Source organism: Podarcis raffonei, chromosome 16, assembly GCF_027172205.1.
Source record: "Podarcis raffonei isolate rPodRaf1 chromosome 16, rPodRaf1.pri, whole genome shotgun sequence".
In the NCBI taxonomy this organism is placed as follows: domain Eukaryota; kingdom Metazoa; phylum Chordata; class Lepidosauria; order Squamata; family Lacertidae; genus Podarcis; species Podarcis raffonei.
Window position 1 is genome coordinate 12,662,530 of NC_070617.1, and position 12,483 is coordinate 12,675,012.

General features: G+C 53.9%; 1 protein-coding gene across 15 annotated transcripts in view; it reads right to left on the reverse strand.

Moving 5' to 3' along the window:
* Positions 1-12,483, reverse strand: part of MARK2 (microtubule affinity regulating kinase 2) — a 110,122-nt gene that overhangs the window by 2,577 nt on the left and 95,062 nt on the right. For 6 of the 15 annotated variants that reach the window (XM_053369322.1, XM_053369311.1, XM_053369318.1 and 3 more), the window contains 6 exons: positions 11,855-12,033; positions 10,808-10,905; positions 7,223-7,381; positions 5,603-5,854; positions 3,257-3,283; positions 164-208 (listed from right to left, as the gene is read on the reverse strand). In XM_053369322.1, the coding sequence (XP_053225297.1) occupies positions 164-208; positions 3,257-3,283; positions 5,603-5,854; positions 7,223-7,381; positions 10,808-10,905; positions 11,855-12,033 (760 nt within the window). The remainder of the gene's footprint in view (positions 1-163; positions 209-3,256; positions 3,284-5,602; positions 5,855-7,222; positions 7,382-10,807; positions 10,906-11,854; positions 12,034-12,483) is intronic. The other 9 variants (XM_053369321.1, XM_053369323.1, XM_053369316.1 and 6 more) reach the window with 7 other exon arrangements.

Genomic DNA, 12,483 nt, shown 5'->3' on the forward strand with positions numbered 1-12,483 from the left:
CTAAGTAGTAGTTTGGGAGCAACAGAAGAGAGAGACAGGCACACGGAGGAGACGGAGAGGAGGTGCCAGGGAGCAGCCTGGCCCTGCTGGAGAAACAGACAGAGTGGAGCAAAGGCTTCCCCCAAAGGCTGGAGGAGGCCCCGTGACACTGGCTGCATCTCACCTGAGCGTCTCCACACGGTCTTTGCTTTCGGGCTCATGCAGGTTCCTCAAAAAACAGAGCAGGAGAACAAGGTATCAGGCACCCTCCAGTCAGCAGCTCCTACACCTGCTCTCCTTTTCTCCCAGGGGGATGAATGTGCATCTCTGGCAGGTGGGGCAGGGCGGGGGGCAACTCAAGACACGGAAGGGGCTGGTGAGGGCGTCATGAGGGCTGATGCCAAGCCCACAGGCCCCCGGCATGCAACACTCTGCGCGGCATGCTGGGAAGTGCGTTTTGCCAACATGGTGGTGAGGAGGAGGGCGTCTGGGCTGGCTGGTTGCAGGTGTGGGATGCGCAGCGGCACCTCTCTCCCTGGTCCCTCGGCACAAGAAGCCACAGCCAGCCAAGGGAAGAGGAGCTGGAGTGGCGGGGGAAGAGGCTGCGCTGTGATCACCAGCTCAAAGCATACCTCTGCCACAGACTTGCAAAATGAGCCATGATCTCTCTCGGCCTCCACCTGCAATACCACCACTAGCCTACCTTACAGGGTTGCTGCAAGGACCACGAAGAGAATGTACACATTAACACTCGAAAATCAGTATATAGGAAGCTGCCTTATACGGAGTCACTGGTCCATCTAGCCCAGTACAGTCTACACTGGCTGGCAGCAGCTCTCCAGAGTTTCAGGCAGGGAGTCTCTCCTGGCCCTAGCTGGAGATGCTGCTAGGGATTGAACCTGGGACTTTCTGCATGCAAGGCAGATGACCTACTATGGAACTACAGTCTTTTCCCCTGTGGGGGAAATCATGCTCTAGGAATTCTAGACATTATTGGAATATAAAGTAAATGGCTTGGGAGGTGCTTCCCCTCTCATCTGAGCACCACTTCCAAGCCTAAAAATAAACTGTGCTCAACTCAGCACCCACTTCATAGAAACTTGCATCATAACCCACCTGCCCACTGAGACCAGCAAATGAGGAGAGCGTGCTGATGGCACCACCATGCAAGAGCGAAGGAAGAGCACAACCTTTGCCACGGTGGCTTCACAGTTTGTGGAATCCACTTACGAGTCTCGAGATGGCATACTAAAAACACTTTGGTTTCCATCAGGTTTTTAAGCAGCCCAATAGGCTGTCCTGGGAGAATGGTTTTGTGACATTGAGAGCCAATTTTATCAAAGCTGCTGCTTCACTGGATTCAGGCTCCGAACGTTTAGTAGCATGCACCCTTTTAATTTGGTTTTGGTTATACAAAGCACCACTTCTGGATTTATTTTTTAAAGCAACTCCTCAAAGCTCTTCCTGGCATTGAGGCCAAGTGATGCTGGCCTTTTAAACTGCCCAGATTTTTTGTTTAAGCAGACATTTTAAGCTCTGTCTCTTTCTTTGTTTTGTTTTTTGGTATTGCTAATATTTACTGCTTGCCATTCTGGGTACCCCTTTCTGGGGGATAAAGAGCCATATACACCGGGGGCGGTATATGTCTAATCTTTGGCCTTCCAGATTTTGTGGAACTACTACAAGTCCCTCCACACCTGACCACTGGCCATGCTGGCTGGGGAAGGCAGGAGCAAGCAGCTATTAACACCTGGAGTGCCACAGGCCCCCCACTCCTTGCTATCCTTAAATATTCCAGCCACATCCATCCATCACTAAGCCATGTGACTTGCAACAGCCAATGGAGCTCCCTCATGCCAGCTCAGATGAGGGAGGGGGCAAGCAAGCAACTTGCTTCCTGATCACCAGTGTGCTTCCTTCTCTGCTCATCCACCATCACCAGGCAGGAGGTGGGGTAGGGGCGGAGGATGGGGGGAATCAAACAATGGAGAAACCTTCACACACACCCCACACAAGCCTTTAATACAGCAGCTGCAGCTGCCTCTTATGGTCCACGGGATCAGAGAGCTGGGAGGAGGTCATTTCTAGCACAACCCTCTGCTCAACCACTCTGTTCTCCTCCCCATCCCTGGTCATCCATCTTATGGCAAGCAGCTCCACAATGCTAAGGTCTTAAAGCACTTGCTTGCCCCCCAACCCCTACTTTTAGTCAATTTTACCCAGGAGAAAACGTTCCTTCCTGACCCCCCCCCCAAAGAGAGAAATCTGTTAGATGTTCAACATAACTTGAAACAATAAAAAAGGTGAAGTAGACTGAATGAGGAAGGCCAGGGTTTTTGGAACACGCCAGAACCAAAGAGGTATGTAGGGTTCACATCCTGCCCTGTGCCCTGGGATGTCCAAAGAAACAAGCAAAAACCCACAGTCTTTTAAAGTGGAACCTGCTGACACTTTCTGCAGATTTGTTCCCATGAGGACTAGCAACCTCCCCCTTTCTAAAAAAGAACAAGATAAAAAGGCTACCTACTACAAGGGGTGGGGGGAGGAGAAAGGAAGCCAACCCCCAACACACCGACTGCTAGTATCTTCCAGATTGTGCTCAAAACCTGCCACAGGATAATAATATCTGCTCTTTGGGGCCATGCAGATTCCGAGGCAACCGTCTCCCCACATGTCCGCCCTGAACCCTCAAGGCAGCTGCAAGCAATAGAGGCACAGCGACAGCCCAGCACCTCCTAGCCACCACCATGCAGGGAGAAAGGGGATTAGTTGGGTTGGGGGGGTGGGCGTGTGTGAAAGAGAAAGGGGGGGGGGAGAGAAGGGTTTCGGTTAAAGATCAGAGGCCCAGCCTGGGGGACCAAGGAAGATGGCAGGCACCTTTAAAGAGACAGCATGCCCAAGTGGAGGAGGAGGAGGCCCAGCACCGGGTGAGCAAGCAACCTCTGCGGCTTCCCCTCCCCACCCTCCTCCCCACCAAGTCCCAGGCCAGCTCATTTGCAGGCGGCTGAGAGGCAGGCCAGAGCCAATGGGGGCCTTTCTCCACCCCACATCCCAGAGGCAGGGAGTTAACAAGCCCCCCCCCCCCGCTGTCCCTTTAAGCATGCTCTGTGCACACACACAGACACACGCGCACACACACACGCACACACAGACACCATTAGCAGCCAGAAGGCACAGAAGGGGGGGGGGCGGGGAGAGGAGAGGAAGAAGCCGGCAGGGAGGAGGTTAGTACTGCACAGGAGGAGGACAGAACAAAACCAGAGTGATGAACGCCTACCTTCTGGCAAACCTGAAAGACAGATTTCTAAAAGGAAAAAAAAAGGAGGGGAAACGGTGGGTGGGTGGGTGAGCGAGTGCGCAAATGACCGAGTGACAGGAGTGCCAGCCGCACGGGAGCAGGCCAGGGCGCCCCAACCTCCCTCCCTAAAATAGTAATTGGCGGTGGGTGTCACAACAAGGCCCCCACAACCCCGCCGCCTCACAACCCTCCTCGACCTTAGCTCCCTCCTCCCTGCAAACTTGGGAATCTGAAGGGCCTCCTTTGCTTCAGACAGAGACAGGCCGGAGGGAGGAGGGCTGAGCTGGGGCTCCCACTGCCTCCCTCCCATTGCTGCTGGAACCTTGCAGAGGGGGAGGGAGGGAGGGAGGGCAGGACCCCAGAGGCACTTGGCTGCCCCCCTCGTCCCCAGTGCTGCCACAGCCTAACTCTCCCCACAAAGCTGGGAACAGAAGCTGGGGGTGCGGTGGAGGGGCAGGTTAAACACTTACAGCAAAGAGGGAAAGGGGTTGGGGGCAGGAGGCGCTGGGCTGTACAGAATGGCTCCCCCATCATGCACCATAAAACACCCCCTCCCCCCAATTGAGACAAAAGGCTTTGCCAGGAAACTGTGCCCCATCTCACAGCCCATCCCCTCTCAGGGCTGTACGGGAAAGAGAGAAGCCATTTTGAGACATATTCACACACACATATACACACACCACAAAAAAGCTGCCTTGAGGGACAGGTTCAAGCAGACCCCAGCTGCAAGACCTCCCTGGCTGGATCCTCACCACAGAAGGCAGCTGGTACTGACAGGGTCCAGAAGGCATCTCCTCCATCCTGTCGCTTGGAAGGGGATGGAGAAGCATCGGGGAACCCTGGAAATGAGCTTGGTTGCCACCCTCACCATCTGGGCTGCTCTGCTAAATCCTTGTCCACCCCCCACCCCTGGGACGACTGGGCTGCAGGCGAGGCGGCTGCCACCCACCCTCAGCTTTGCGGCCTTCGCAGCACCCCAGGTCACTGCAGGAACCACAACAGAAGCAGTGTCTGGGGTACCATCGGAGGGTGTGGGAGGCAGGCCTGGCTTGCTCTGCGGCTCAGCTGAGACTCTGCTGGTCTCCTTTTCTGAGCTGCAAGCAGAAATGGGAATTCCCGGGGAGAAGCGCATAAGGCGGCATGCACATGCTCTTGGGGAGAGCGCAAGGTGGTTCCTCCGTGGCCTTGAGCTCTGCAGTTGCCAGGAGGAAGGTGACCTTCAGCCCGCTCTTCTGATCTCCGTTCCCAGAATGCCTCTCTCCAATGTGGCACCTCCTGATTGGTCTTAACACATCAGGGAAGCACAGGAAGTTGCCATGGAGCAAGTCAGGCTATTGATCCACCTAGCGCCGTATCACCTACAACAGGTGTGAGGAGCCTTTGCCCCCCCCCCATGTTGCTGAACTACAACTCCCAGCAGCCCCTAGAAGAATGGCTAATGAGCAAAGGACGATGGGAGTTGAAGTTCAGCAATACCTGAAAGGTCAAAGGCTCCCCCAAACCTTGTCTCTGCTGGCCAGAAGTGGCTCTTCAGGGTTTCCAACAGGGGACAACTCCCAGACCTACTGGAAACTGGGGATCAAACCTGAGACCTTCTGCATGCAATGCAGACACTGTCTAAATGAGCCATGGTTCTCCCCAAGCATCCCTGGTCCAGGTGCACTCCCTTGTGTCTGAGCCCATTTGTCTGTAGACGTCCTTTGAGAGGGGCCTCTTCTCTGCTGCTCAATGCTCCAATACCAGGAGGGAGCTGAAAGGCAGGAAAGGGGTTCTCCACCCCTACATGCACACATATAAACACATGCAAACACACACACACCCCTCTTGGTTGAATGCTACAGGAAAAAACGAGCTGCCCCAAGCTTAATTAGGAGGCTAGTCCTCTCCAACCCCTTCCAAGCACAGTTTGGAAAGGATCCGGCCAAGGAAGGCAGCTGACACTCCTGCCCCTGTGCTGGTTCTGTGCAGCAATACGGTGGGGGCAGGGAGGAGAGATGCAAGACGAAGAGGAGGCGGCTGGGGTCACAAGGCCATCCTTGGTGAGGGGTGGGGAAGAGGGGTACTTATGAGGGTGGGCCTGGCTGTGCACAACACACACATATATACACACACAAAAGGTAGTGAGCCTTCATGCTGCGCCCTGGGGGAGCGGGGGAGGATGGCTTGCATTCAACTCTCACCCCCAAACTGAACCCCCAAAGCACGTATCTCAAGCAATCCTGGAGTTGTTTCCAATCGGCAGAGAATACCAGCTACGGATTTGGAAAGGGCTAAAAAAGGAGGACGGCTCCTCTTCCTCCCACCCCTGCCCACTTCCCTGCTCACCTGCGCACGAACTTGGAGGTGAACTTGCTGAAGATGCTCCCTGAGGCCCCCCTCCTGCCTTGGCTGTTCCCGGAGGGCGACGCGGGCGTGAGGCCGTAGGGGAGGTTCTGCTGGTCCCGGACCTGCCGGAGCTGCCCGGCATGGAAAGTGCTGCGGCTGGAGACGCCCCGCGGGAAGTTGGTGCGCTCCGGGAGGGCACTGCTGATGTTGTGGGCCGAGGGAGAGGCGACGGGGACCCTCTGGGGTGCAGTGCTGTGGGGAGGGGAGGGGGAAGAGCAGAGAAGACGACAGTCAGCGACCCCACTTGCTCGCCATCCAGGAACACTCCTCTGCCTGGGCTGAACAGGAAAAGTCTTTGGGGCAAGCCACTTTCAAGGGTTATGGCCTTTGCGCCCCAGAGGATTCTGGGAGGTGGTGTTCTGCTTGTGGGGGTGGGAGGAAACACAAGGGGAGTTTTAAGAGGAACCGCACAGCTGAGATTATATGAAGAGGTGCTCCTGAAATCCAGGAGGAGTTCTCGAAAAATGGTGAGCCTGTTAAAATGGGTCTGCAGCCTAGTTTAAGACTGCAGAATAATTGCAGGCGGAATGTTGGCAGCTCCCCACAAGGCTGTGGTTGCTTAAACCCAACATGTGCAGCAAATACATCGTTGGCAGCCAACGCTTAAAAATAAATGAATGAACAACCCATATTTTGAACTGAGCACGGGCTGAAGGGCCTGCAATCTCAAGTAAGGGCACCAGGTGGGGGGGAGGAGGATGGGGCCCCTACACCTTTAATTAAACCTCACCTGCTGAAATCCCCTCTTCTACACAATTGTGAAAGGTGCAGAAGCCCCGCCCCCTTTGCCATTTCTGGCCACTTCAAATCTCAACTCCTTCCGCTGCTCACTCATGCACCAGCTTGGATAAAGGGAAAAGATTTCCAAAGCCCCTAGTCCTCAGTGTGAAGACTAGCCTTTTGCGCTGGCAGGAGGGGCACAACAACAACAAGCTGACAGGAATGAGTCTCCAGGAGAGGATACTTGCTAATAGCCTCTGCTGTTGCTGTTGACCCTGGAGATAAGGTTAAAGAGCCGCTTGCCTGAACCCCAGCTGGTGAAGTAGAGACAAGCAGAGCTCAATAAAAAAAGGAGGGGAAGGGTTCAGAAGGCTCCAATTGTCCTTTTTCTGCCTGGAGAGGACAGGCAACTAACTGGAGGCTTCTGATCTCGTTTTCAGACTCCTTTCAAGCCATCCAACCTGCCATTACCTGAAGTTGGAAAGGATGCCTGTTCTACTTTCTACCAGGCAGCCCTGTTCCCCCTGCATTAGTGCTGTGCCTTCTTGGTTTTGTGGTGGTGGCGGGAGAATATTCCTGTCACATCCTACAAGCCAGCTTGTCCAAAAAACAGCTGCAGGGCACCAAGTTGCCCTCCAAGGCACCACAATCCTTCCAACCCCAAAACATTTGGCTGTCCCCCTCTACTTACCTCCAGGCCCTGAGCGAGCGCACTGGGGAAGGGCAAAAAAAGAGACATGGCTCCAGGGTGCGGAGCAGGCGGAAGACACAAAAATGTTGGAGAGCCCTAGGGGTGGGCAGGGGACGGAGGACACAAGGCACGCAGAGCTGCCCACTTGCCTGGGTCGCTGCGCCTCACAGTTATTGTCGGAGGGGGGCAGCGCGGGCTTGGAGGGGTGCACCGAGGCAGACATGGATTTCTGGTGCTGTCGCGGGCGCGCAGAGCTCACGGCGGCGGAAGCTGAAGCGGTAGAAGCCCTGGAGCCTGGAGTGGTTAGGCTAGGGGGGTGAGGGGAGGAAAGAAAACACAAGCAGGGGAGAAGCAGATGTTTAAAAAAGGAGGGATGGGGTGGAGGGTGGAGGGAAAAATCAGGGAAGGCGGCTGGCTGTATCCATAGCTGACCCAAACAGACTCCCAGTCTAGCAGGGAGGTGCCACCCTACCCACTGCGCCCAACATCTCGTTTGCACCGTTTCAAGGAGAGTTCCTCATTCTATGAGTCTCAGGTGGATTTATTCCCAAGCCCCCAGGAATAATAATAAAAAAGTCATGTTACAAGGAAAGGTACTTGGGACTGTGCACAAGATGGGGGTGGGTGGGCTCTGAACAGACTGCCAAAGTAGCAATGCACTGATTATTCCCCCTTATTCCCACCCAACGGGCATGGAAACGCACAACTCCTCTCGCTAACTGATCTGCATTCTTTCATCAACAGCCACGTTTGTCGAATGACTGGATTTATATCCCGCTTTTTGACTGGAGTCCTTAAAGCGATTTAGGGCATTTGCAAAACGGAACCAATGCACGTTTATTAAAGAGAACCCTTTTATAACAAAACAGGCTAAAACAAAAAAGCAAAATGGAAGCCCAGCCAGAGCAGGCACCAGGGGCTCTTGTCTCTCTGACAGTCCTTTTCCTCCCAGGCAGGAGGGGCCACTCAAGGGCCTTGCAGCAAACCTTTCCTTTCCTTGCACGTGTCTGTCTCCGATGCTGTTCCCTTGCTTGACCCTAATGCTTTGTGCAAGAAAGGGGGAAGGGCCCCCTTATTCTCCAAAGGCCCCGACTCACCCCGGTAGGGCCACGCTGCAGCTGGGGCCTCATTGCAGGATTGTAGGGCGGGGGGAGGAAAGGCAGCGGATCCTCCACCTTCAGCTTTGGATACGGCACGTGCTGTCAAATAATCAATCTGTCTGTTTGGCAGCTCAGACCACATCCACGTGCCTGCCCTTGCTCAATGAAACAGAGCTGCCTCTAATCATTTCAGCTGAAGGAAGAAGGCCCTGGACCTCCCCCTCCCCAACCCATCCCTTTCTCACCATGGATACAGCCACTACTAGGTACATGGATGTCCCGGGGAAGGGCAGGAAGAGCAAATATACAATATACAACCCGGTATATGTGTATATGTGTCAGGAACAACCTTGATGCAAGAGTGGGAATGGATGTGGAGGGAATCGTGCTGGGGTCGGGTGGGGGACGGGACACCATGGCAGTTAGACCCTAAAAAGAGAGAGCCAATGTTCTCAAGCAAAAAGAAAACGGGTTTTGCTTGTATGTATCTATGCATGTTATGTTATGTGTGTGTCCATAATGGATGAGAAATGAAGAGGTCAAGCAGGGCTGCTTCTTCTGAGCCGTATCGGAAGTAGGAAAAGTGGGGAGAGCTTCAGACCAGCTGTGGATTTAGCAACTCTTTTGGTAGACACAGGCGACCAGGATCCTGTCCAGGCGAGTGAGCTGGTTGGCAGAAAAAAATGGGTCCCTCCATTCTTCCCGTCAGTCCCCTTGGGTGGGTGGGGCTTCCTCTCCTCCACGGCCAGCGTGGAAACACAGGGTAGTAGCCTTTTCAGCTGATGAAATAAACCCTGCAGGCTAGTAGCTAGTAGCCTAAGACCCGGAGGTGCAAGGGTGGTGATGGGATCAACACGCACCAGACTGGCCTTAACTGCAGAGGGTCCACAGTTCAAGATGCATCCGGCTCATTTAAAAAGGCTACGTTGTAGGGAAGGTCTAATATTTGCTTAGTTCTCTCTGAAGTGGCTCAAGCTGTGTTTGAGCTCCACCACTTCAGGCTGCCGTGGGGGGGGGGCAGGCGAGAGAGCTCATAGGTGGAGATGCTCCTCCAATGCTGCAGAATTCTCTGGGGAGAAGGTGGGGCAGAGAAAGGAGAACTCTGCAGGGAGCAGATTGCTTGGTTGAGGAAGGGACCCTAGAGAGGAAGGCCGGTTTCCATTTGGCAGGGCTAACTATGGGCTGGAGGGTGAACATTGTTGCTCCAGATCCAGGACATGTGGTTCAGGCTACTGCTGCCGCTGCTGAACCAGACAGAAAGAAAGAACAGAAGCGCCCCCCCCAGCAATACCCACAGCCATCTCCCCTCTCTCAATTGGCAGAACAATGCTACAAATCATCTTTCAACACTTCTGAAGTATTCCAAACTAGCTCGTAATCCCACCTTGCCGCAACCAGGATGCAGCTCCCTTCTTTGAGGACTGTGTTTGGGGAGCAGGGAAGAAGAGAATGGACCACTGACAGAGAAGGCAGAGAACCCAGGCAGTTTGGACCCACCGCCTCTGAGCCTGTGTAAATGCAATGGCTGCGCCACAAAAACCCAGGGAACCACAGCTTGGTACAGTTGGGGAGAACTCTTTAAAACGTGAGCACTGCTTCTTCTGTCCCAGGAACTACTGTTAAAATCAGTTTTAAGTATGCATTCCTAATATTCTTAAAACCACACGGGATTAGAGCAGGGATGGGGAATCTGTGGCTCTCCAGGTGTTGTCGGACTCCAACTCCCATCAGTCCCAGGCAGCACAGGCAATGGTCAGAGACGGTGGGAGCTGGAGTCCAGCAATATCTGAGAGGCCATAGGATCTCCATCCGTGACTTGGGAGGGGAAATAAGGGAACCAGAGGCAAAGGTTCATGCATGCGTGTGCAGGTCTGTTTGGTGGCTTTCAATCATGCAGTCCAGCCAGGCAGCAACTGTGGCTTTGCCCAGCTGAACAGAGAACTGACAAGGCAGGTCTGACCTTCCAGCTGAGGCTGCATAGTCAGCTGTTGATTTCCAGCACTGCGCTGGATGGCCTCACAATGACCTCTCCAATTTTAGGATTGCCCCTATTACAGACGGCTGGTGGAGGCAATCACTTGCCTCCTTTGCATTACAAAGGTGCCTGCAGACAGAAAAGTTGTCATGCCAAGGAGAAGGCTTTTGGCTGACTGTTGCCTCTTGATATGTTGGCTTTCTCAGTGCAGGAATTTCTACCCTTGAGGATTCAAACACATGCCTCGGCCACCATCTTGCAATCTCTAATGGTACATTCCAGGGATGGCTCTCTCTCTCCACACCCCGTATTAAGAAACACATGACCCATCAGGGCTGGCCCAAGACATTTTGGCACCTGAGATGGACCTCAAAATGGTGCCCTGCTCCCCACCAGGGGTCGGGGAATATCAACACCAGGATCTGCAGCCTTGGTGGGCCCTGTTGCATGAGGTGGTCGCCTCACCATGCCTCATAGGTAGCCTGGCTCTGTGACCCATACACAAAACAGTCCTGTGGAGTCACCTGCAAAGCTGCCCCAAAACAGCTGGACACCTCTCTACTACTGAAGTTTTCTGTTCCTCCCCTCTTCCTAGTGCATCTTTATGTCAGCATCTGGAAAGCAACATAACCAAGCTGGCCTGGGCTCCAGGCCCTTACCTATCTTTGCCGTTCTGGATAGAGTTCTGGCCCAAACTGGCCCGGTCCAGCATGGGGGAGTTGCGGCTCCGGTTTGTGCTGGTTGAGAGGACGCTGTTCTGCAGAGGGGTAGAGACACTGAGTGAGCACAAGCCATTCACTGCCCACGCTTCAGAGAAAGAGAAAGGGAGTTAAGCGGCTCCAGCCTGCTGCTTCTGCAGAGACTACCTGAGCTAGGCTACCTGAGTCAGCACCCAGGTCTCCCAGAGAGTCATAACATAGGGATAGAGGAAGCTGCCTTACACAAGAGAGACGCGTAAGGGTCCATCAAGCTCAGTGTTTCCCAAACTTGGGTCTCTAGCTGTTTTTGGACTACAATTCCCATCATCCCTCGATAGCAGGACCAGTGCTCAGGGATGATGGGAATTGTAGTCCAAAGGCAGCTGGAGACCCAAGTTTGGAAAATACTGATCTAGCTCAGTATATTGTCTTCCCTGTCAGCAGCTCTCTAGAGGCTGCAAGGGAGGCAGGGGATCTTTCTCAAGCCTACCTGGAGATACCAGGGATTGAACCTGGGACCTTCTGCATGCAGTACATATGTTCTACCACTTATTGGCCCTTTCCCCCAAAACAGGAGGCTGCCTTATACTGAGAATGACCTACTGAGGTCCATCTAGCTCAGTATTGTCTAGAATTCTCCAGAGTTTCAAACCACGAGTCATTCCCAGTTCTGCCCGGAGATGCTGTACCTTCCCCAAACTTTAATTCTGCACCCCCTCTTTTTTGTGGTCTTCCAATCCTCAAACTCCTCCTCTAAACTCTCAGAAGCGTGCCCTGGTTCCCTTCATCCCCGCTGACAGCTGAACAGAACCTCTGTGTTCAGAGGCAGGACTCATTTGAGGGCCAGCTCCTGGGAAGCAGCTCCTCGTGTGCTGTAATGGCACGTTCCCCCCCGCTGCTGCAGCAACCCTCTGAGCCGGAAGCGCACCTCCCTGCGTCATGAACATGAAGAAGCCACGACAAGACAAGAGTCCCTCCCCAGCCGCCCCAGAGCAAGAAAGGACTAACTGTGGAAGGTGTGGGGGTGCTCTTCTTCCTCTCGAGGCTGGGCAGGGGGCTGGCAGGCACTTTGACCGTGCTGCTGGCCTTGTTGCGCCCAGCCTCCCGCTCCTCTTCGGGCCGCTTGTTCTCTGCATTGGCTGCCTGTGTTTTCTTGGAGTACGAGGAGGATGTTGGGATGGTGGGTACTGTGGTGGGAAGAAGAGAGGGCCAGGGAGTGGGGGAAGAGAGAAGAAGAGTCAGCGTGGCGAGGTCTGCTTTGGGGAAGGGATACCCAGCAAGGGGAAGCGTGTGCTTTCTGGGCAGGACCCTGTTTCACAGGTGTGGAAGGAAGGAAGGAAGGAAGGAAGGAAGGAAGGAAGGAAGGAAGGAAGGAAGGACTCTCTCTTCTAAGGAGTCAATGAGCAACTGGAAAATTCCCTGCACCCCAATGCGGGGAGAGGGAGATTAAAAACCGTCAGGAGTTTTAAATAACCTGCATGGCTGCAGTCATGAGCTACATAAAGCAGGAGGGAAAATATAACCGCGTAATTAAAAACACACACACAAACATCCCAGTTTAGTTTTCCAGCTCTCCTTGCTGGATCTCGGAATCTTAGTCCCCACAGTGCCTGGTGAATGTTGTAAAATAGCCCGTA